The sequence below is a fragment of the Echiichthys vipera genome (genome assembly GCF_963691815.1).
Source record: "Echiichthys vipera genome assembly, chromosome: 19".
Lineage (NCBI taxonomy): Eukaryota > Metazoa > Chordata > Actinopteri > Perciformes > Trachinidae > Echiichthys > Echiichthys vipera.
The window spans coordinates 15,743,113-15,769,227 of NC_139844.1; the positions used below are offsets into that span (position 1 = coordinate 15,743,113).

At 41.5% G+C, this 26,115-nt stretch overlaps 2 protein-coding genes across 3 annotated transcripts in view; one reads left to right on the plus strand and one right to left on the minus strand.

The window, feature by feature from the left end:
* Positions 1-78: 78 nt before the first annotated feature.
* Positions 79-8,510, plus strand: zbtb2b (zinc finger and BTB domain containing 2b). The gene is made up of 3 exons (XM_083934663.1): positions 79-214; positions 3,538-3,718; positions 4,212-8,510. The coding sequence occupies exons 2-3, from the start codon at positions 3,546-3,548 to the stop codon at positions 5,629-5,631; spliced, it is 1,593 nt and encodes a 530-aa protein (XP_083790789.1). The 5' UTR covers positions 79-214; positions 3,538-3,545; the 3' UTR covers positions 5,632-8,510.
* A 1,323-nt stretch (positions 8,511-9,833) lies between these two features.
* Positions 9,834-26,115, minus strand: part of akap12b (A kinase (PRKA) anchor protein 12b) — a 42,776-nt gene continuing 26,494 nt past the window's right edge. Inside the window, exons 1-3 of one of the 2 annotated variants that reach the window (XM_083934468.1) lie at positions 21,145-21,378; positions 13,153-17,178; positions 9,834-12,186 (exon numbers count right to left, since the gene is read on the minus strand). In XM_083934468.1, the coding sequence (XP_083790594.1) occupies positions 13,157-17,178; positions 21,145-21,169 (4,047 nt within the window). In that variant the 5' untranslated portion in view covers positions 21,170-21,378 and the 3' untranslated portion in view covers positions 9,834-12,186; positions 13,153-13,156. Of the gene's footprint in view, positions 12,187-13,152; positions 17,179-21,144; positions 21,379-26,115 lie in introns of those variants that run through there. The other variant, XM_083934467.1, reaches the window with a different exon arrangement.

The following is a 26,115-nucleotide window of genomic DNA, read 5'->3' on the forward strand; positions in this document are numbered from 1 at the left end:
TTTTTTACCCACAGTCATGTGATTGTAACGTAAAACCCCTAACCGGAAAACAACGAACGGACGACCCTCTCTCCTCCGCCGACAACGAATGCTGCGTTTGCAAAGGAACAGTACGAGCTGCAGCGAGCCCCAGAGAGGACGGACGAGTCCCCGGTAACAAACAAACAACGGCGACGACACGGCAGCAAACTCCACGGATTTAACCGGAGAGCAGGTACGGCTAGTTTGTAGCTACACACTCGCCCGTTTCTGTTACGATATGTGGCTACTTGTGTGCGTGTTTTTCGGGCTAACTGTAATTGTCAAGGGGGAAGTTACAAGAAACGCATTCGTGACCAACCCCATCCCCCTTGCGTCGCTCGCTACGCTCTCCCCGCATGTGTGTGTGTTGTATGTGCGCGACGGCGTGCGTGTGTGTCCGTTTTTCTCGCGCTAGCAACCGAGAGAGACCCGAGGCGGTAGTCAGTCAGAGGCGCGCTCGTTTTACATACCCGCTGTTTGCTGTTATTTTCTATTTTTATTTGTTATTATTGAACCGTTGCGTGTTTACCGTCCTCACGTGCTTCCTCATCTCACATTTTTTAGTATTTTCAGAATAAGAGGAAATCTCACTACGGAAGTAACTGTTCCACGTGTCTACATCACAATTCGGGGCGGTGCTTTATTGTTGCAAACAAGTTGGTATTGATTAACAATGCACTGTGGCTAACTTACTGACTGGATCATGCGAATACGAGTTAAATTCACATGACCAATAGTTAGTGTGGTTGATCAATAGTTCAGTCACATATTCATAATAGTTTTCCAGGAGATCTGTGGAGCCACCAAACAGCCATGGTGGTTTTCTGGAGTTCCACTCCCAAACTGAAGCCTTCTGGGACAATGCAAATCCTACCATACCCACCAGCCAACAGCATTATTATAAGAGGTGTTTAGTATGTGGCTAAAACAAAAAAAGGAATATTTTCATTATGAATTATGTCTGCTGATTATATTCTATAAAATCAGATAAAGTGGATTATATTAAAATTAAAGGTTGAATGTGTAGAAAACTGTATATTTAAAACAATAATAATACACCCACAGGGCGTTTTGAGGGGTACAGGGTGTATTTCTTTTCCATAGAAATATATTTTTGGTCTGAATTAATATTTTAAACATTTTTTGACAGGTTTGACAATTACTTTCTGTCACGTTCTGTTTACATTGTACCAGCCAATAGCGGCAGCATTGTGGATTGCCAGGGTTGTCTGTTGTTAGGTGCAGCTACTGTAGGCTGGGGTAACTGGCACTGGGTGAGTTTGCCAATCCTGCAGCTGCTGTGTTATTTGTCCCAGCAGCTGAGTGACCGGAGACAGGCAAAAACTAGAGTTAATATAGGCCAAGCATTCACTTCGATCGGCTGAGATAAAGGAGTGAAATGGCTACGTTTCTCCTTGATCAGTAAGCTAACTTTCATGTTTACTTAGCTTTAGCGGCTAACGGTAACTGTCAGTCAAACTCCTCTGCAATACTTGTTTTTTTGGTGCAATTTGCCGGAGGGGGGGGGGGGGGGGGTTCGAACAGGCTCAAACAGACTCCAGTCTCCTGGAGGCTACTTGACCGGGTATGACCAACCTGGCAACGTGGCTGCTGCTTTTAGTTATATTTTGCTGTTGCAACTACGATCTTAAGACACTAGATGGCTGTGTTCTGCTCATTCTCCATATTCAACCTTGAATTTCTTAGGAACTCGGGTGACGATGTACTCAAACTTAAAATAGTTTTCTACCGTCCAACAGCCTAAATATGTTCTTAGTTCACGGTACTGACATAAATAGAAAATCTGCAAATTTCACATTAAAGAGGTTGGAAACAGGAAGTACTGCAGCTCAGTATAATGCAGGGTTTATTGCAGAATTGTATTAGATTGCATTATTTTCTAATAAAATGGCAACTGCATATGTATTGAAGTTATGTGTGGCAAGAGCCTGGTTGATGGGTATTTTACGTCTTGAGTGACTGCTGTTGCTGTATCCCCCTTACACAAGATACGGAAACCAAGCCTTTTCCTGGAGCGCTGCAGTGCCAACATCTTTGCACTCTGACCTCTCTGATGAAACACACATGTGCAGGAGGCTTTTCCAGTGTAATTGTAATCAGCAGGGGATATGCAAAGTAATAACTTTCTAATTATCTGAGGTAAATTGGCTGATGAGGTATTAGAAAAGCATGGGATCTATCAGCCCATATTCCTCTTGCTGACGGCAATAAGATGATATCCACAGATGACAGTGGCTGATGGTTATCTGATGTGCTGCATCAATTTTGCATCGGCTAAATGTTAAATCCATGTTAAAATAGGTTATAATAATGTTTTGTAGGATTTGAATCTGTGCTCCTTTTGAAATGTAGTGTAATAAAGGGCTGGGTGACTTTAAAACAGTTCAGTTATTTTTTTATAATTTTTTTTTTTTCCCTGTCACAAAAGGGGGAATAAATAACAAAAAACAAACAAAAAGGCATTGCTATCATCCCAGAATTTCACAGTTGGTTCATCCCTGTAAGGTATCCATCATCCATCCGTTTTCTTCACTTCTTCACTTAACCTTAGGCTGTGCGCTGTGGAGAAAGTGTTGAAGATTCGCCCTGCCCGCAGGCTGTTTCCATTCTCCACTGGATAGGGGGTAGAACCAGTTCTGCTTTAGGAATGTGTGTCGACACCCATAACCCTGGTCATGTGATGGCCTCAAGCCCTTGTAGTCCTCCAGTGACCTTTAGGGTCAATGACATCCATCTCATTGGTCAGCAGAACGTGAATAGCTCTGAGATGTCCCTTGAGATTGAGTTTAGACGGCCTGGGCTCGCACTGAACCGAGACATGTTAAAGGTGGGGCTTTAAAGTTTTGAAGTGTAATAATCTTCTTTAGCTACTTGTTTTTGCTGTCTCTCACTGATATGTGCAGGCCAGAACCTTCTGTAGTTCAATTTCTGTAGGAACCTGATGTTAAAGTGGATCTCTAATGAAGCAGGATGAACATTAGAGAGCTATACAGGATAGATTTACCTTTTTGCACCGTAACCCTGTGCCAGAAATTGGACAATACTGTATTTTGTAATTAGCTTGCGTGTTGTTTAGTCCTAACCATATCACGATCCCACCATGGTTGTCATTGATTTAAAAATATCTGCTGTTCAGAGTTGATTAAGAACGAAAAAATATTTTGCATACCTGGCCTGGAAGAAATTTGAAATCACATATAACTTTACTATGAATTACTAAGACATGTCTACATACTGTAGGTACAAAATAATGAACAAATAAGACCGGGGTGTTTTTGTTGTGCGGAGCCACATCATTAGTGGCATAATTTTCTGTGACATTAATGCTCCAGTGTCACAAAAGGACTCTTCATTGTTGTGCTCAAAGCTAGCCTTTACAAGGTCGTTAGATCACCCGCGTCAGCCTGACACTTTGTGGTCACAATAAACTCTGGTCTCCTTCCAGACAGGAAACTCATTGCAGCTTGTGTGTGTGTCTTTTCGCCTTTTGTGCAGGTTGAAGAATGGAGTTGGCCAACCATGGTCTTATCCTGCTGCAGCAGCTTAACGCTCAGAGGGAGTTTGGCTTCCTGTGCGACTGCACTGTGGCTATAGGAGATGTCTTCTTCAAAGCCCACAAAGCTGTCCTCGCTGCCTTCTCCAACTACTTCAGAATGCTCTTCATTCATCAGGACAGGTACAGGAAGAATGCATTAATAGTGGTTCCAGACACAAGCTCAATACCAAGCTAAGATTCTGCGTCCAAAACCTACCATGTCAAAATAACACTGATTTGTTATCACATGCCAAATAGTGAAGGCTTTTCCTCTGTAGTTGAGCACTGGACTGTGTCCAGATCTTTGTAGTGTGATGAACCACAACTAATGTCATTGTTGGATCAATGGAACAGATTGAGGTAACAAATTGGAGGGTCTGTCAGGGCATTAAGATCAAAATGTGATATCTGTGCTGCCCGGATAATGTGTCATGGCGTGGTTCCCTCACTTGTGGACATACAGACCTAAACACATTCATTCAGATGCAAGTTTTCAACAATCTGCGACCAGTAACATGGTCAGTTTTTTTTCTTAAGAAATGAGGTGCAGTCACCATTGTTTATAATGGACAACATTACTTATATTTTCAAGGCCTCTGACTGTCTAGTTAACTGCAATGTCTTTGTGTTTCAGTGACTGCGTACGTCTGAAGGCTGCTGACATACAGCCAGATATCTTCAGCTACCTCCTCAACCTGATGTACACAGGCAAGCTTGCACCCCAGTTGATAGACCCTGCACGGCTGGAGCAGGGGGTCAGATTCCTGCATGCCTATCCACTCCTGCAGGAGGCCAGCCAGTCTGTGTATTCACACACTGAACAGCATAGCATCAACCTTTCCACCTCCCTCTACGGCATCCAGATCTCTGACCAACAGGTAGGGCTGTCCACTAGATTGCCCACTCCACGGCAACTCTCCTCACCCTTAGACATGGAGCAGCTAAGCTCAGAGGGGAAGTTTCCGTCCACAGCAGCTGCCACAGCTTCATACGCAAATTCCTTACTGTCCAAGCTAGCTTCCTCACCACCAGACATGGAGGCCTCAACCAGCGGCACCAAGCCTACAGCTGATGAGGCGGGAGTGGACTTGCTAAGTGCCGATGGTTCCTCAGCCAGCGCCATCCTCCATGTAAAACCCAGCATCATGAAGAGGAATTCCTCTTTTAGAAAGCATTACTCCTGTCATCTGTGCAGGAGTCGCTTCACCCAGAGAAGCCTGCTGAGAGAGCATCTCCTCCAACACACCCATAGTCTGCAGCAAGCGTCAGCTGAGCCCAGCAATGCACTCTCGCCTGTCATGACTGGAGAACATAGCATGTTAGAGCTAGAGGGGGTCCTGAAGGGAATCAAGGCAGGGTCAAGTGCCTTGGCTGCCACTACAGCAGTGGAGATAATCAGTGACAGCGAGCAAACGCCTGTTTCAGGTACCAACTCGGACTCTCCCCGAGCAGAGGTGTCCACGTCCAGCTGGGGGGTGGGAGGATTAAATTCTCAGGCAGACACACCACCTCCATCAGACATTGCGGACATCGACAACCTGGAGAGCGCCGACCTGGACAGGGAAGTTAAGCGGCGGAAGTATGAGTGCTCCACCTGCGGGCGCAAGTTTATTCAGAAGAGCCACTGGCGGGAACACATGTACATCCACACGGGCAAGCCCTTCAAATGCAGCGCTTGTGGCAAGAGCTTCTGCCGGGCAAACCAGGCAGCCCGCCACGTTTGCCTGAACCAGGGGGCCGACACCTACACCATGGTGGACCGACAGAGCATGGAGCTGTGCGCTGCAGGCGACGACAGCAGCCAGATGGAGGCGATGTTCTTGGGCTCGTCGAAGCCTTACAAATGTAACATTTGTGCGACCACCTTCTCCAGTCCCAATGAGGTGATCAAACACTTGTGCTTTACTCAAGGGGGATTAGTAGGGCTGCAGGGAAACACAGGTGCAGGGATGCTGCTCCAGCGTGAAGAGTTCTCCAAAGATGAAGGCTCTGATTTGTCCAACTCTGGCACGCCACTGGAACCCATAAAGACTGAGGAAATCCTCGTAGAGTAGTGCCAAAACTGTGTATTTGTCCGTTTTAACATGTATGTTTACTTTCTAAATTATGGTTAATAGGTAAGCTAAAGGCTAAGTTAGTCATGATATGTATGTGTAAGATTCTCAATCAAGGTTTGTTTTTTGGGGGGTATATTATTTTCGCCTTTTTATAGCCCAGAGTATGACAAAAAGTAAACTGAATAGTGAAGTAAAAGCTTTCTTGAGTTCAGTCCAACATCTTTAGAAAAGCAAATGCTATTAACATTTTACTGTTAGTGTACATTGGTATTAGACTCTCACATGTCATGCTGTACCACATTGTTTTTTCATAACGGCTCAAGTTGTGGTCAGGCTGCACAGCACACACTTTGAGTTTAAGAGGAAGAGGAAGCTAAGACAGTTCCGGAGGGCACAGCATAGTGTGTGAGTTTGCCGTGCTAGACTTGAGGAGGAGAAAAAGATGCGAACTATTAACATCCCCTCTGGAGCTGCACAGAAATGAGTGGCTTATTCTGCAGATCAGGTATAGATTATAATACACAATATATTCAGACCTGAGACAATCTGTGCTCTTTTTTGAGTAGATGCCCAATATGCAGCAAAGTATATTTGTCTTCCATTCATGTCTTGGTTGCCGTTTTGGCTCAGCAGAATGAATAACTTGAAATGTGAAGTAATAACCATTATTTGCATCCATCTCAGCACCTGTTAAGTTGTTTTACACCATGTTTTGTGCACTGTGCTAGGTGTGACTGTGGTTGCTAGGTCATTACACGTAATTAAAGCACAATGGCTCTTCTCATTAAGAGTTTGTCAACTGAAAATTGGTCACAACAAGCAAGAGTGTTCATTGAGTTTACAGTTGAGCCACTCTTCTTACTTTCCTGTTTTACTCATGTAAAGCATCTTTTACAGCTCTTTGGTTACTGATTGAAGAAACAACATGTTCCATACAGACACACAAAGCTTGATGAGGCTGTCCTGTACAATATTGTACATCTTGTCTTTATGTTATTTGCTTCAATCTACTTCTAAAAGCCTTTTTTTATTTTCACATGCTTTTCTAATTTTATATACAATGCTATATTTACAAAGATTACTTTATATTGCAAAGGTTTATGTATATTAGTAGACATATAGCTTTCAAAATAGGATAACATTTGGTTCAGGAAAAGTGTATGTATTAGGGATGGCATGATAAATGTAATTTCTTCAAGAAATAGGTTAGAATTCAAAAGATTACCCCCCACCCCACCCCCGCCAAATTTGTGCTAAAGCCTTCTTATTAATTTTGTGCAAATGGAAACATTTTCTCTGTACTGTTAAGACTTTCTGACATTTATATTAGAAAAAAAGAAGTAGGAGTTGCAACAATTGTCATTTTTAAAGGAACAATGTGGGAGAAAATACGCAGGAGAACTTGTTGAAATGATACAGAGGTAGTAGAGTTTGAATGCTTCACCCGTCAGTGATGAGTGTGACACGGGGAGAGTTAGCTTTAATAAAACATATAAAAATGACAGGGTGATATTACTATATACTTGACTCTCTGGATACATACGTGTTATGGGACTATAAAAATGATATTAATTATAACTTACAACAACAGCAATTGTTTGTGACAACAGAAACATTTTCTATGAACTACTGATGACTGGAAATTGTGAAAAAAACAACTTTAAATGCATGTTGGGTTAATGTGAAGCAGTTATATGATTTGTCGGGCTGAAACATGTGTAACAGAAGCACAAGTATCATAATATACAATTCCCAATTAGGCCCCTTTTAAGGCTGAGATGGTCAGGTTTATGCTAATTTAAAACATATCAATGAGCTTCACTATCTTCACTTTCTGTTTTGTCTTCCACTTGTTTCTGTTTGTTAACTTTAGACATTTGAATATTACGATTAATTATATTTCATGGAGGCCTGTAAAACGGTATATTTTTATTGCGTCTTCCAGTGGCAAATCAATTCTACATTTTATTGAAATTGCAACATTTCCTTTTTTTTCTGCAAAAAAACAAAATCTAATTCCTCGCTCTGACGTTTGTCTCCCAAATTTCTATCTGACAGCAGTGATAGCTACAGAACAATTTAACAATTCACAAGATAATATACTTACAGGGCAGAGTTGTCAACATAGCCACTGACAACCCCCTTCATGTGTATTGTAGAAAGTATTTTTGTGACCATCTTTTAATAATTTTTGGGGAAATGTAAAAATACGTCCATCTTTGGTATGTTTAGTTTTCTTTTGCGCCAATTTCACACAGCCTCAAGTAAAGATTTTGACAATGAGGATAAGTTCCAATTGGGTTTAAACTTTACATAAAGTATTGAAAAGCAGTTGCTACTTCGATGCAATGAGACCAGTGTTTAGCTAGGTGGAGCTGTTTTTCTTATTTATCTACTCAGGTCTAATGAGGGCGAAGGCTGTCAAATTTGAAGTAATATCTTTACTACTGTTTTTGTGATGGGTTTGCCAATCATATGACCATCTTTGCCATAAATCAATATTCCATCACCTTTTGGGTTCACGAATAAACAACAAATGTCTGTGATTTCAAACTTGCAAGTGTTAGAACAGAAGTATTCTTTGTCTTGTATTGTTGAGGCAACTGAAATGCTGTACTACTGACATCCATTTATCAGAGCTCAATTGATACACAGGAATATGCCAAGCTTTAAGAAAGTCTAAATCCATCATCAGTTAAAATTGTTGTTGTTTTTCTGCCACACCAGTCTTGTAACTTAATGGTTGTGTATGTATGTTTGTCTGTGTGTTAAACATCTCAGGGAGATGAGACGTTTGACATGGTCTTTTTCCGTTGTTTATCCAAACAATAATTTCATTTTAAACCCATGACCGTACCCCCCAGTGCCCATCTGACATCTACTGTGATCAATCTGTGTTCTCAGGAATGTGAGTAATTTTCTGTATAAAAAACTTTGTTTTGTTATTTCAATGAAGAATGAACAATAAAAATATTTGTTTTTTTTATATTTGTGGGTCTTTTTGTCTTTACCTCAACAAAACAGCTGCTTTTTGTTCATCCATTTAGCATTTATAACCACATAAGTTGTTTATAGCATGCTTAAATATAATAAGCACATAAAAGGACATTATTACCAACCATTATAATGCTATGATACATATTGTTACACCTGTGTTTTATTATATCACCGTGCATTGCTTAAACCGCCCCCACTTATAGGCTCCCACAATAGGAGTTTTAGTTGTCGACAAATACATTAACATTTCGGGTTGCTACATCTTTTCCAAAGTCATATTCAAGCATTTCAAGGGGCATTTTCCAGCACCTTACAGCTGTGGTAAATAACATATTCATACACAGTATACTGATCATTGCACTTGATCACATTAAAAGTTATTTTAAAACAATAAACAAACACAATTAGGTGTTGTGACTTCCCTCTCTGTCTAAAAAGCCTCAAGACGCTTTGAATAGGACATTTCCAGCACGGTATCTTTTGAGTGTTCTTGTTTAATCGCGATTGCGTTGAATTGGTTTTTTGATAGGCTGGATTTATGTTGAACAGCTTGGGTCAACCAAAATAAAACATTGTTCTATTCTAAAACATTCCACAAAGAAAACAGGCCTTTTCATCAAAATCAAATCAAAACAAAGGAGGCAAAACTCAAATACAATGATAAACAAACTAAGGTTTTTGGCTTAAGATAAGTAATCATATTAACGGTTGACAACGGTCTCTCCTCTGCGTCTATCCAACCACATTTGTCCTTATCTGTCTCCTATTTAATTAACGCAAGCACTATAGGATCTGCAGTCCTGCGCCGTTGTGGCCTAGAGGACACCACTAGGTGGCAGCATTTACACCAAAGTAAACAGAAAACAAAAAACTGAGTTTGACATTATGTTTGTGACAGCATTCTACAGTAGGGTGACAAATCACAGGAAAATATAATAAGTCACCTGTTTGTGGGTAGATTTGGAATTTTATAACACCTACATTTCAAGCACTTTATTCATAATAGACTACATTCCTAAGCCATGTATTAAATGTGTCTACACTGTTTATAAATACACAATGGTTTAGATAGGAATTAAAGGGTCACCATTAATTTTTTAAAATCTTTGCTCCACTGGTAACTAATGTCTTTATAGCAATTGCTTATGTATTAAAAGATCCACGGATAAATACAGAGCACACACCAATTTTCTCTACCTTTATTGAATGAAATATAGACAAGTTTCTCTATCCTTACTATTAACAGCTTGGAAAATATAAAAGACCATGCTACATGAACATTATGCTAAATGGCTGCAGGTATTAGTTAATATTACAACAATATGCTTTTAGGTACATACAGTAGGTATACAATCTGTACAAATGTTAACATGTTCACAGTTAAGTGTGTTACAAAAAGCGGGGAGGACTGAATGGCCACTAAATGCTTTACATTATGCAACAATAGCAAACATCTTTAGCTCACTGTCTTTTTTTAATCATTTATTTTTACATAAAGCAAGAATAGATGTGACACCCTCTAGAGTCAAAGTAAGAGGAAGTGGTGACCTTACAGGGGTCTGTACTTCCTGATCCTTGTCTCGTTTGGTCATAAAGCTGAGTGAAATGTGAGCCTCTAGAGCTGCTCGTGTCAAATTAAAATCAGTGGAGTATAGAAGCATTCACCGTTCAGATGTCTGAATGATTGACACAGTGCAAGTTTGCCAAATTTGGTAGGACATAAACAAATACCAGCGTAAAGTGTAGTCCCATGTTTGCTTTGGTGTTAAAATTGGACCCCAGGGGTGTTTCAGATATTCCTCCACCCTAAAACATCAACTTCCTGCAAAAATAAGCCCTGACCTTGTGACTTGAGTTTGACGAGTGACTCAAAGCAGCTGAGAAGATGCTTTAGGAACCTAATTGGATGCAAGTGATGTCTAATCCTGTGAGCAATGGAAAGACCATGACTCCCTGATTGATCTTAACTCGATTTGGTTTTTAAGAGTAAAATGTGATTATATTTTTACTTCTTGTAAATCCCTAGCCAATGCCAGTTTAATGAACCTGAGCCGTTATGCCGAGTAAAGAACATCACATAAGAGCAGGTACCATAAGACTGGATTGAACATGTTCCTACTTTATCACCCCTATTAAAACAGACAGTTGAAGCCAAAATTACACCAATAACTGAAGACTAAAAGGTGCACTACTTTTTGTTTGCAACAGAGGGCATCAACATACTGTCTTTTCATCAAGAAATATAAATATAGTGGGGTAAGGAAGGTGTTAACCTTAACATTGCTACACACAAATAATACAGTATGTCACATGGTAACTAAGAAACAAGGCCATTAAACACTGCGACACATGATATGCTTTGTATGCATGCACATGTCTACCAAGCCCGACTCTTCCAGTGTCAAAAAAATAGCCATTGCATGTCAATGTGTACTAAATACCTCTACCACATGTTTGACTGATGGTGTTATAATAGAATTATTTGTATTATTACATGACATAATGTGTAACAGTAATTTTTTCACAGTAAATCAGGCAGTGATTGTTCATCTCATCTACATGAAGCTTATTAAGTATTTTGTTTGGGTGTGTAGTGAGAACACATTGTGACGGGAATGTGTCAAAGCATTTCTGCCCTCTGGTTGTTTTCTTCAGTCAGTGTTATCACTTACTGTAAGTGGAATCACACCTGTACCATGCTTTAGTTATAGTTGCTACAGAGTCTCGAAATAATCATTGAATATGACTATTAAAAGCTGTGATACGTCTGTCACTTCTGTGTAACAGTGTCACATTTGTTTTGGTAAATTTTTACTATAAACGTTTGAGAGGTTTCTCTGCATCAGCAGTTAAATTTACCGTCATAATGTTTCTCAAAAGAAAACCTGATGTATCACAGCTTAATGTGGGAATTTCGAAAATATCATGGCAACAATGTCAAAAAAAGACAAAATAAACACTTAGGGCTGAATGAAAGAATACTCAAGATATAAATACAATATACAAGATAATAATCCTCCATCTCTTCACCTTCTGACACCATCTCACTCGCCCTACTATAAACGTACAAACACACACATACACAGACACACACACACAGACAAACACACACACACACACACACACACACACACACACACACACACAAACACACACACATTTGAACAGATGCACACTCAACCAAGTTGCAGACTCTCGTCTTGTGCAGCAAGGGCAATGAAAAGTCACCGAACATCACACTGATTATAAGTCAGATGGGATGCTTATGAGGCACAGGACATGCTTTAGTATGTGTGTGAATGAGAGTGAGTGAGTGGGTGAGGACATGGCGGTGGGACGTCACTTTGTGGTGACAGGGCTGCAGGATGGGGTTAGAGGACAGGTGGAAGGGGAGGTGGAGAGAATGGCGGAGCTGTTGCTCAGTCTCTCTGGGCTGGAAGGGCGGAGCCCAGTCTCAGTGTGTTACAGAGTAGCCTCTTTCTCTCTCTTTCTCTCTCCCTCATCACTTCCTGGTCCAGACAGTGTCTCTCCCAGGCATCAGTCTTGTATCTTCAGCTGTGGTAGAGAGGAACAAGAACACAAAATTAGTAAAAAGAAAATACTGCATCTTTTCTTCCCTGGAAAAAGAAACCATCTGAGATTTAAAAGGAAATTATGCACCTATCCTTTTAAATTTGGAGTAATCTTAAAGCCTTAGATTTTAAGTTTAAATCATTGCTTTTATACAGTATTTTCCACATGGTGTTCATTTTATTCTGTTCTGTTGGCTTTACCACTGTTGCTATTAAGCAGCAGCTTGCTTTTAAGCTGCTGGAACCCTTCAAGCTCTTTCCTGCTGTTCACTCCCATTTCTATCCCTCTCCAGACTGTCCTCTGCTGCAGAACTACATGACTGCTTAATAAATATTCAAGTGAGCTACGCCCAGTTTCTCTCCACTCCTTATTGATAACATCAGTGTGTCACAGTGTCGCATATTAAAATACTACAATCCTTTACATATTAGCCTAAAATACAATTCAGTCAGAACAACTGAAAAACACAACTTGATCTCTTTGAGGTTATGTGACTGAATCTAGCAAATGCGTACTCCGCCATGGTTTCTTGACTCCATACTGAGCCTGTGATAGAAGGAAAACAGGAGAAGGGAGCGGAGGAATCATAATCAGTCTTTCAGCACAAGTTCATCTGCCCCACACACACCGCTTCCCTTTAAGACCCCGGCCTACAAAGAAGGGGTCAACGGCGGCATTCCTGCTTTGATATCAAAGGTCCCCTGGTTACTCATACCCCGAACAAAAGCTTTTTCATCTGGTCAGTGGGCAAATCCCCTCCCTTACTCCCTAATAAAAGTAGGGCCCATTGATGTTTCAAAAATGAGAAGATTGTTTGATAGGCCAACAAAGGAATTTGGGAAAAAACTTTTTTTTTCCTTGTTTACTGTTCTATCGCTAATGTCACAATACTAAAAAGTCAATTTTGATTATCTGCATTCAATATCAATGTTGTAAGATCAGTCTCACCTGCTCATGATGCTGCTGTAATCTCTGTGGACACAGGCTCGATCTCCTTCACGGCCTCCTCAATCACCTCGATCACCTGCTGCATCACTTCGGCACATTTTCCTGACGGTGTTTCTGGTGCCTCTGCCTCTGCGACTTGGCTGGGAGCGGAAACCTCGTCTGAAGCTGTCCCTTGGGGTTCTTCTGACAGTGTCGAGAGTTTGTTTTCAGCTGAAGCGCTTTTAGCTTTTACGTTGGTGTCTTCAGCCACAGGACCGTTGCTGTCAAACTCTACCACGGCCTCTTCTTCCACTGATGGTTCCTCGAACACCTGTGCTGTCTGCAGGACTACTTGGACTGGCATGTGGATCTCAAGCACTTTCTCTTTGTTCTGCTCTGAAGGGGCCTCAGACTTTGCTTCCTCCGATTGTGGCTCCACTTCCTCAACTGCTTCTTTTACATCTAGTTCCTGAACCTCTGCGTCTCCTTTGCTCTCTTCCTCCTTGACCTGTTCTAGCTCCTCACCTGTCTGACTCTCTGCCTTTATCTCCACCACTTCTTCCACTATGACAGTTTCTTCACTTACTTTAACCTCCACAGCTTTCTTCAACTCTTCTTCTGGTTTCTTCTCCTCTACAGAGGTATCAAGGCTCTCTGTAACTTCTATTGGAATTGCATCTACGACCTCCATGGCAACATGGAGCAGTTGAGGTGATTTTGGTGCTGTTTTTATGCAGTCGACAACAACAGGGGTGTCAGAGATAACAGGGGCGTCTGTTGAGATCTCAATCTCTTTTTCTATTGTTGCTACAGCCTGGACTGGTGTTGGGGTGGTGGGCTCTTTTGATTCATGCGTGTCTTCTGAAACTTTATCCATGGCATCCTGAATGACAGCCTGGGCAATGACTATGCTCTGAGCCTCAATTATATTGGTCTCCTGGACGTCTTCCTTGATTTCCTCCGTTTTCTCAATGGACTGCTCAGTGACTGACGCCACACTGACCGGGGCCACAGGGACCAATGATTCTGCGATGACAGGAACCTCCTCACTTGGTACAATTACAGGTATGGCTGGCTCAGTCTCCTCTGTGATGATGGCCTTCATCATTTCACATACGGCAGAGGCTCTTTCTTCAGTCACATGCTGAACTACCTCTGTTACAGTATTTTCCTCAGTGGCAGCAAACTGCTCCACATCCATGTTCACTTCCTTGATTTCTACAGATGGCTCAGTGACTTCCACGCTCTGGGTGCAGACAGCTGTCTCGGAAATTGGTGTAATGGGATCGACGATAACAGCTTTAGGAGAGTTCTCGCTCATGGTGGCAGACTGAATGGTTTCAGACTCCTCCAGAACTGTGCTGATAATTCCAACCTTCTCAATCTCTGCTTCGTGGCTCTCTGTGGCTGTTTGAATGTCCAATTCACTCTCCCTGTCAACAACCGGCTCAAGTTCTGTACACTCTAAACTGAGCACTTGGGCCTTGAACGCGGCATCTGCTGTAAGAATTGCTTCCTCTGCACATGCTGGCTTCTCTTCCACTGACACCTCTGTGCTTACAGCATCACGGATCACGGCCACACACTCTACGATGGGCATTGCTGGTTTCTCCAGAGCTACTTTGGCAATCTCCTTGGTTCCTAGGCCAGTGCAGATAGCCATGGCCTCGTCACGAGCGTGTGGCTCCAGAATGGTATTCATCTTGGATTCTGCATTTTCAGTTGGTGGTTCATACTCTATTTTCTCAGAAACTACATCTATTGGTACATCTTCAATAGTCACACCTGTCTGGACTGGAATTTCACTAATTTGGGCCTCTATGCCCTCCAAAACTTCTCCTGCCCTCTCCGGCTCGGGTCCCTGAGGAACAGGAATGGTTTCTGCGGATGAGGCTCGTGCGATAGGCTTCACTTCAGCTGTGGACAGTCTCCGTCCTGAGCGTCTGGGAGCTTTATCCTTGTCCTCGATTTCATCTTCTGCGATGTCAGTGTCAACAGACTTTGGCGTGGCAGCATTCTCAGCCTCCTCTGGAATGTCACTCAGCTGATCATGTTGATCATCCACATCTTCCACAGTGGCTGGAATCCATGAAGGGGATCTATCTTCAGATGCTGATATTTTAATCTGGACTTCATCAGTCTCTGCTGGTGCTTCCTGTTCAGCTTCAACTTGGTCTTCATACTCTGAGAGAGGAACAACAGCTGGGGTATCAGAATCCTCCTCACCCGAGCCCGTTTCGGTGGAGGCTTGTTTTTCAACCTTCTTCTTTCTGCGTCCAGGGAAGAGCTTCTTCAAAGAGAATGAAGATTCATCTTTCGGTGCTTCACTGTCGGACTGGACATGTTCTGCACTCTCCTCAAGTTTCTCATCAGCTTTGGCCTTATTCTTTGGCATTACCATGCGTTTCAGTGTGTCCCAGGTGCTGGAAGGTTCAGGGGAGGAAGCAACTTCTCCGTCACTCTCTGTGTTTTGTGAAGTGACAATGGCAGATTGCTCTCCTTCAACCGCTGCTGATTCCTCTTCAACCTTGGTCTCCTCGTCTTCAGAATCAGAAGTCCTCCTGGTCCTCTTTTTGGGTCCACCCATACACATTAGAGCCTCCCAGGAGACAGAGGTGTCCATTTTCTTTTTAGGCTCCTCAGTACTGCTGACCAGTTTCTCAGTGTTTTCAGTCTTTGGCTCTTCCTCAGATGGCTTATCTTCCTTAGCCTCCTCCTCAACACTCTTATCCGCTAACGGGGCACTCTCAGAAGAGGACAGGGTGGCTGACTTCGCTGGTTTCTCACCTGTGGCTTCATCTTCGCTCTCAGAAGACCTTTTGACACGCTTCTTGGGTGTTACTAGTTTCTTGAAGGAGGACCAGGCAATGATACCCTCTTTTTTCTTCTCTCCATCGGAGGCAAATTCCCCATCAGTTTCTTGAGAAGACTCATTCTGGGTCACCTCCACAGCAATAACATGCTCTCCTGACTCCTCAGGAGATGAGGGCCCACTGTCAGCTTTTGTACCCTCTGCTGACTCAGTTGAGGATTGAAGCTGCTCAGCTGCTTGCTCCGCAGATTCGGTTAGCTTCGCCTCAGTGTCTTTCTTGGTCTTCTGTTTCTTAGTTGAGAGCTTCTTCAAGCCAGCTCCAGTGAAAAGCTTCTTCAGGGGGCTTCCCTGGGACTTAGTTTTCTCCTGTGATGACAGCACTTCAGCCTCAGTAGTCACCTCTGCTGGAGCCTTTTCCTCTTCCCCACTAAGTTCAGCCTTTTCTTCTTGTTTGGTCTCATCAGTAGTTGCTGCAACAGGGGTTTCAACAGTGACCTCTGGCTCTGGGGTAGTCTCTGATTTCACTTCCTCTGGAGTTGCTGGTGCCTCCTCCTTAGTTTCTTGCTCCACCTCATCCTTCTCCTCCTTTTCCTCCACACCAGCAGCGTCTTCTGTCTTAGCTGTCTCCTCAACAACTGCCTCCTTGTCTTCCGCCTCTTTTGCCTTCTTGATGCTGGCTTTCTTTCTCAGGTTAGAGAAGAGCCCTCCACTGAAAAGTTTTCTGAGGGGGGATAGGGCAGTCTCTCCTTCCTTCTCAGCTTCTTCCTCCTTGACTGCTTCATCAGTAGCTTCAGCGGCAGTGCCTTCAGCTGGAGCATCAGTGGTTTCAGCTTTGTCATCTTTAATGACTTCGGCCTCTGCAGTAGATGCCTCTGTATCAGCCTCCTTTTCTTCCGTGGCAGCATTTTCCTCCTTTGTAGGTTCATCAGTCCCACTGACCTCCTCTCCTTCTTTGTCTTTGACTGTCAGTAGCTTCACAGGATCTTTCTCCTCACTTTTGTCCTTCTTCAGTGTGAACTTAAAACCCACAAAGCGGAAGATCTTCTTGAAGCCCACTTCACTGGCCTCATCAGGTTTCTCCTCCGCTGCTTTCTCCTCAACAGCAGAGATGTCATTGGCATCAGGAGACTCTTTCTCTACTTTCTCGCCGTTCACTTGAGGAGCCACTTCACCCTGGACAGTGTCCATAGTTTCAGGAGCCTCCTCCTTCTGTGCCACACCATCTGGCTGGCCAACTGAAATGACAAGAAAAGAAAACACTTTGATGAAGACATTGATCAGTTTTCTCTCTACAGTTTTACTACTTCCTCTTTCAACTCTTAATTTGCCACATAAAGATCACTAGCAATATCCACATGATATTCATCTGAAATTACTTTGACCAGAGCTAGGATTTGTAACTTACAATTTAACATATCCAGGTAATAGTTAGGAAATCAATCTGTGTTCATTACATTACATGACATCATTAATAAACATCTATCTATGTCGTTACTCTAGGAATCTGGATCATCTTGGAGGATGTCTCATTGCCATCTGCATTCAATCAGAGATGTTGTACAGAAAAAAATTGCTGAGATCCTCACCCCCTGGGTAGATTTTATCAAACGTATGAATACTTCATTTCAATTAGATTGCAATCTGGCCCACCTAACCCTGTGCTATGTAAACATGCCAAGAAAATAAAAGTTTAGGGTTTGAGACAAATTAATCAGTAATCCCCAAAGAGAGTTCCATAGAAATTGTTTCACAATGAGAGTAATACTTTGCAATTTTGTGTCAAAACACAATGTGAGCAGACCTATTACACAACCTTGCAATGGTGCATTGTGTGAACCACTTCTACTTTCTTTTGATGGTTAAAACTGGATCACTTGTGAGTTATACAAATGCAAGGTATCATCAGCACAAGTAAACAGTATTATCTATATTAGAGATAAGTTAAAAAAAAATACACACATGCAGCAAATGCGCACAATGTCTGCCTGCCATGTCTATCTGTGTTTTGACAGAGGAAGGCGTAGGGGGATGACGACCTGCAAATGTTTGAAGCTTTTCTTCTTTCTTCCTCAGATCTCACTACAGTCTGGAATACCTCACACCGGATACCTCTTGACTCTCAAAATAAATTCCCAGGACGTTTAATGCCTAGCTATCAGCTTACCTGATTATACACACTGGGAAACACAAAGACGCACACGCACTCCCTAAAACCAGGCCATGGGAATTACCTCCTTCACAAAAATGCATGAGAACGAGGAAGAAAAACAAGGTATTTGATCCTAATTCCCATTTTCATTATGGTGTTTGCTATGGAAATTGTATTCAGTTTGTAAATAAATCTGTGAAAGATGGCTATGTTATTGTCTCACACAAAAATGTAAAGCTATGCGCCCACATCTGTCCACATCCTTTTCCTAAATTATAGCCATTGAGTTTCACTCAGTTGCACTGCATTCCTAGAATATTTCAGCTTTAAAATAGAAAAGCTATTGTTGTAGAAATTAAAGGAAAATTACATACACTGCAGTGTTTCACACTAAACATATGATAAAATAAAGAAGTGCTTTCATACAATAATGTCACTAATGAGGACACACCCAGAGATTTGACTCTAGAAGAATGTGGGTGATACTGTTCACTCAAACACAAAATTATTTTAGGGTGCTCTAATTATAATCTGAATTTAAATGCCCCAGGACTTCAAGAATGTTTATTTGTTTTTCAGTTAAACTGTGTCTCAACTGTGCCACTGTAGGATTCAAACCAAACAATACAGGCCTCTTCTACTACTACCCCTCCTTAAAATACAACGTCCCAATCTCCTTGACCCAAATTCCACCACAGCAGGATGGATGGGGACCCACCCCCATCCCAAGGCACACACTCATGCAAACACAATAGCCTTGTAACCCTCTCTGTCCCCGAAAATAAAGGATGGGGGGTGGTCAACTTTTCTATCATCAAGACACACTGCTTGGGGGAAGTTTGCTGACTTTACCAAAATTGTGTTAACATGACTACAGAAATAGCTGGTGATAATAAAATACAGTATATTGTTTCATGGCAGTGGGCTCTTTCTCACATAGGTGGTACTTTCAGGGCACCTGTCCAATCACAAAGTTGTAAACAAAGAAGAACCGTAATTTAAAAGGAAAAAAAGTCTGAGTTCATCTAATATCTGTAAAAGAATAAACACAAATTCAGCTCAAATATACCTAAATAGCAAATACCTGTTAGTGTACACAATTACAACAGCTACTCCAAGTTGTTTTCAATAAAGTTCTTCTGGAGTAAAAGATCTTCCAAATGAAGACTTGTGGGTGTGTGTGTGTAGGAGGGGTCACACTGGTAGTAATGCGCCAGACGAGGCCATGTGTATCTACATGGATAATAAAAGAGGAACCATGTTGATTTAACAGACTACTGGCATCTCTTCTGTCTTTTTGATCTCTGCTTTCCAGCACAACTTTTTTTTTACAGGCAAACAACTGTTAACACTCCCTAGATTGGTTTGGTTTGTGAAGGGGGTTAATGTGTGTGAGAGGAGGGTGGGTGTTTGAATGTTTGGGTTTGAATAACGACTGTACCAGAAAGAATGTGAGTGTAAGGGGTGAGGCTACAGGGGGTGAGGAGGGGACAGTTAAGAAATGAAGAGGTGGCGTTAAGGGGGCTGGGGGTCTGCCCTGGGGCCGCAGCCCTAACTCACTTTAGAGGGTGTTACATATCTCTGACACACACATTCATAGTTGAAATGCTTCTCTCTATGGGAGACAATCTTTGTTTATGTGAGTGTGAAAGCATGCGGTAAGATGATGCTCACATATTAAATTACAGCAGAAAGAAAATTATTGTTGTAAATCTACTACAGCCTCCAGTGGGATTAGATAAAGTTTCTGTTGTGGCTGATTCAGCAATGTTTGTGTATTGTTGGGGGGTGGGGGTGGGGGGTCTGGCAAGCCAGCTATTCTTTCTAGACACAATTTACAAACTTTGCTAAATATATGCAAATCCTTGTTGTAATTATCATAGTCTGGAGCAGAAGCCCTTTAAACAAAAGAAGTCAGTTAAAAATAGGGCAGGGAGACCCCCCCCCCCCCCCCTACAGACCCTGTACAAGCACCCCCTCTCTGTATCAAAGGTGTGGTCTCTGAGGCTCTACACATCAATTGCACTAATAACACCCACTGTTGCACCATTTATCTTTTTGACATCAAGTCTGATCTGAATTAAAAGTAAGACTACACAAATATTTATCTATATATCTGTGCCTTGGTTTTTCATTAATGTGCAGAAACAAAAACCTGAGGTCACCACGAAGCCAAAACATTCCAGACCTGCTCCATTTAAAACATCACTCCCAGTTATGAACTGAAGAAAAATTGGACTTGGCGTGCAATTAATTTCATACACCCCTTTCTCCTCCCCCCCTAGCCTCTGCGGCTAAGCTGAATAACCCCACTGGGAATTAGGATCCCACTCTAATCTAATGAAATACTTCACATGACGGGAAACAGGGGGGCTGGCTTGGTTGGTGATGTGAGCTAAAAGTAGGCTTTGAAAATGCATCTATAAATGCATCTTCATATATTTCTACCCGGCAGCTGTCACTGTGTGAAATTCTTTTCCCAACAAGAAGTTTGGTTGAAGTAAAGGATGTATACTTCAGACTTCAAGGCATCCGGCAGTTGGCCAGAGACGGTGCACTGTATCTGTTAGTACAGTCTATAAACAGGTTTTTACTACAGGGTGAGTGTAAAAAGGTGATGAAAAAGGGGGATGTTTTTTCCGCACTCATTCTGTGAAGCTACTGAAGAATCACAATGATGATAAACGCTTGATACACTTTTAAATGTAAGCTCATAAACATGGTTACATGAAAGTTAATGTAATGAGAAAACAACAGCATGCAATCATCATTATTTTACTTTCTACATGATGAGGCTCTGCAGGGGCCAAAGCAAAATTATCTCCCACTAAAGCCAGGACATCTACAGATCCAATGCTAACTAACCACACCCTCAGGACAACAATGCCTCTGGCTATACTCAGCATGTAAGGAGAAACCACTGCTCTGAGTTTCATACATATCCTATATAATGACTAGTTTCAACTTAACAAAACATATTCAGTAAAGCAGCCACACATTTTTAAATTGTTAACATGTAATTAATGAGACCTTATTGAATCATTGCTCTTACCTGTTAGAGTTATTGTTCCAAGCATTGGTAAAATTCCAAAATCCTTTCTTTAAAATAGTTACAAAAATTAAAAAAAAACTTTAAAATACCTTTAAAAATATTATTAAAAAACGGGTCTCTCTCTCTCTCTTGTTTTCCTTCACTTCTGTGCACACTCAGTGAAATCTATCAGATTTGCTTCTTGGCTCCGTCTTCACTAGTAAACTCAGTCTGAAGGCAGAAGCTGTGTGTCTCTCTCCCTTTCTCCCAGCACTTCTCAGTCAGTATGAACAGAAGAGAGGGCTCCACACACATTTCAACAGACACACATGTCACGTTAGGACCACCCCTGCCTCCCTCTTCCTCCCCCTCCCTCATTTCTTCAGCTGTTCTGAATGAGCCCCCTCCTCCGCCTCCTCCTCCTCCTCCTTATCCACTCCTCAGACTTCACTGTCCAGCAGTGAAGCTCATCATGTGATCTTTAAAGTAAGCATTTGTCACTAAAAAAAACAACAACTTTTGCATTTTTTCAAACTTCATTAACCCCCTCCCTTAATTCATCACGCTGTTTTAAACACACAAACTCATATACATTGTTTTTTGGAGGAGATGAAGGGGGAAGGGGGGTCCTACTGTCTCCCTGTCTGGCCTTAATACCCATGTGTGTCCTCAAAAAAACAGTTTCTCACAGATTAAAAGCAAACAAAAAAATAACTGAAGCATCATACCTTTCATTCCTTCTACTCCCCCCTTTTTCAGGAGGCAACTTGGCTCTCCCCCCCATCTCATGGCTCATGTCACTAGTCATGTGAAGGAATGTTGACAGAGGCAAACCAGAGGGGATTTTGGGACTTGAACATTTGGGAATGGTTGTATTTTTCAACCTTTCTTTGAGTTCAAATTCTTTAAAGCTCAACTGATAAAATAATATATCTTAGTTCACTGCCCAGTCCTAAAATCTCTCCGAACATACCACTGTTCAAGGCAAAATTCAAACCAAGGGCCTAAACCTAACATGAACAGGGGTGCCATCAGGTTGCCGCCTGCCTCCTGTGAATGTTAATAGGACCCTCTCAATTGCTTCAAAACAGACGCATTTAATTCGGCTTTTGTCTGATGGGGGGAGAGAGACTGGAAGGAATGCAGATAAATCCTCAGGTAAATACCAGCATAATCAGATCTGTCACACTTCAGTATTGTCCCAGGGGAGTGTGTGAATTCCATCCAGAGGGCTCTCAAATGGGTGATAAGAGTGGTAATCAAGTACCGTCTGTAAGCCCCCCTCACTCAAACTGTGTATGCTTTTTTAAAGGTGAATACAGTAAAGGCAGCTAATGTATTCATAACAAGCATAGCTTCAATAATCAAGCATCGTATGAACTCCATGGTGCTAGACTTTTGAAGTTTCAGCAGCGTCTTTGCATAAAACAGGAAACCATCAGTGCAATATTTTTGTGTGATATTCTTATTTATTCTCTCTATTTCTAAGGTGCAAACAGGCAACAACCTTTAAATCAAATCAGGTGAAACCAAGACAACGATGAAACGCTGTGGGACAAAATTTGGGGGCGAAACAAATCATCATGTTTTCTCTTTATCAGACACCACTTCCTGTGAGTTTCTTCAGATCCACTGAATCGAGAGAGCCTTGAATACTGAGATCTATGCCCATGAATGGAAGGCTTCATGGTTTTTATCAGAGCTGGAAGGAGTGAGAAAAGAGGAGTTGAGGGGGGGGGGAGAGAGCAAACAACCAGAGATCTAATAAGATATAATATTTTCAGGAGTGAGTTTCAGAGGATATTAAAAACAAGTCTTCATAACATCACAGATAAACCCTTCTGCTCCTTTTTTGCAGTCTTAACTTAGTAACATGTTTTAAGTCTATAATTTAATTTGATATAAAAGGAAGCAGCAGGTTAAGAGTGAAATCATATCATGAAAGACCCATTCAATTGATCTTAGTAATTTACTAAGAATTTCATCGTGACACACCAGTGAGGCTTTTTGTTAGTGCAGTGAGTCATCTGGTCGGTATTTCACTATCTGTACTATACTACATAATGGCCACTATGACAGAACTGTGTATTATGCTGAGTGGACAGTGAGTCAGACCGATGGGAATTTGGAGTTCGATGAGAGTACCTCTGTTGGGTCAGCCCAGATCTTCCTTTCCCCTCCCAACTTCCTTCATCTGACTCACTCACATCAGCCACATTCCTGGACTACCATACATACTGAGAAATTTTAATTTAGGCACAGCTTCAGGCTACACTGGGCTGTATGGGAAATACTGTCGCAAAACATCCATACGGTTCATCTTGGAGTTACAGCACAAGGCTGGCATTTTTTACAATCTTTTTGATGAACAAAGCCTACGAGAATAAAAACCAGCTCTGACTTTATGCGGCTAACAAGTGTATCTTTTCACGTAGGCTTCCATGCCTGAGACCACCACAATTATCCAAAAAACAGTTAAAAGAAACATATAAGAGACACATCTTCACATTGGATGATGCAGTCCTGCATTACAATGAATTAATGCAGACTAAAGAAGGATTACGTTAAAACTACTGCCCTGATTTTTATGAAACTTGGTGGAAGGGCCAAGGAAGAAACCATTGCATTTTACAGATCCAAATCATGGGGCTGACAAACAACTTCTTTTTTATTTTCTTAAACATTGCGAGATATGGCAGTTGTGGTTCATGTTGTGCTGGAAAAATCAGTGTGTTCCCAACTGGGACATTTACAGTTCATTTAATTAAATTGATTAATAATCCACCCTTACATACCTGGACACTTATCTTCTTTTTTTTGTGCAACAACGTTATCCACTACTTAAGTGTAATAATTTAATCTTACTGCTCATTTCTGTCATATGCAGTAATACACATTTTATCTTATACATTTTCTCTACATTTAACTTATCTGATTTCATTTTCCGTGAATTTTATTTGACCTGTATTCTTACATCTACCTCATATATATTTTACTAAGAGTTTATTGTTTACTGTTTATTTATATTTTTAAACTTTCTGTATTTATTAAGCTAAGAGTTTATTGGTTATCTTATACGGTATTTTTTTTTTTTATACCTCCCTTGTGTTTTTGTAAGCTGCTGGAAATTTAATTTCCTTGCGGGAGTCATCCCAAAGGAATCAATAAAGAGAAGTCTAAGTCTAAGTCTTAGTCTCAAACAGTGTTTGGCTGCAGTGTTTGGGTTTTTTTAATTTGAGTAGGGCTGCAAACAACGTATCTGTTCATAAAACACCCATGACAAGTTCACAGAGCCCATAGTGACATTTTAAAATGTCTTGTTTGATCTGATTACCACAGTTCAAAACCCAAAGATATTCAGTTTAACTGATAAATTACTGATTAGTTGTTGACTATTTCCACTTGCACTGTTCAAGTTAAGATCCCAGAGTTTTCAAAGATCCTAAAATGAAGTCTTTGGTTTTAATGATTCACTCAATGTTAACATTATACAGCTTCAATTAAGAGCCAAAACTACCTGATACAGAGGATGATACTGAGTGGAATAAGATTATTTTAACAACCTTAAAGCTACTTTAAACTACTTTACTTTACTTTACTTTAGTAAATTAAAAGTGAAGACAGTATATTAACAGGTCACTTTAAATTTTTCCTTTCATTAGATAAATGCTAATTTAATTAAAACAGGTTTCCATAACAACACTTAATGAATGTGAGTTACCGGTATATTTTGTATTTAAACCTCAGCTAAGTTAGGATAACACAGGGCTAAATCTACGCCCCACATATCTCGATAAATAAGAAAACGTGCCTGAGTTGAGGAATGTTTGAGGAGGGGTCTTCAGTGTTCAGGCGAGTGGGGGTTGGGGTGCTGGGCGGAGGGGCTTTTTGTAGCCTGTAAAGAAGTGAATGACATCATCGGACAGCACACAAGAAAACGCCTCCTACTCTTCCAAGAACAGGATAGGATGATGTTGAAATAATTGGAGGAAAGGGAAACAAGGGCCGTGAGTGTGTGAAACTGCCCAAGATCAGAGAGATTTTTCTATTCAATACCTCTCCTTTCTTCTCCATTTTTTTATTCTGTTTTGCTCCTTTCACACCGTCATTTTTATCTCCTGAATCCACACTTCAATCCCCTTTAATCCTTTCCCCTGAATCCACCACTTTCCCCTCGGCATCCGCTATCCTTCTGAGCCCCCATCCCACCCCTCCTCATGGTTTGTGTGTGGGCCGGACGGACGGAGGGATGGATAAGAATGTCAGAGAGGAAACACAGTCATTTCTTGACCTCACTGTTTCCTCTTCCTTTTGCCCGTTTCCTCAAGTTTCACTGCATTCTGTACTCTGCACAGTCCGTCCAAAACCCCTTCCGCCTTTTCTTGCAGACATTATGTTTGTTCATAACGTGATGTAGTGTGCCTAGGTGATGCTGTAGATGTGACGTCTAACACTTGAGAATTTTGCGACCATCTTTTGTTTGGTTTTGCGATTGTGAAACAAAGGAGCATCAGCATTGAGAGAGAAGGTCAATCTTATCTTACACGCAACTGGAAACAATTCAATTTGAGATCAAGTCCCGGTCTGGTTTAAGTCCTACGACAATGGCTGTTATTTTGAATTGATGAAGAGCCGTCTTACACAGGGGTATGTTTAGCCAATCTGTTATAGCCAGTTGTTGTTATGCATCGCTCTTGTCCTCCATTACAGACTGAATTGTGAAAACGGGGAAGTGTAGTTCTAAAGAAGCCCCTCCTAGAGCTTGAAAAGGCCTTTGAAATTGTCCACATTTACAAACAAGTGTAACAGTAAAGAGATGAATGAAAAGGACATGTCAACTTGCCGGCTCAACAAGATCCACAGAGATGCGCGTTTCAAAAGGAAATCTAGATGGAAGCTTTGTATCAAAGAAAGTAGCCCATCCCGTCTCTTAAACCAAAGGAAAGGGTTCCCTCTCCCTGCTGTATTTCATGGGAACTTGCTCACAAATGT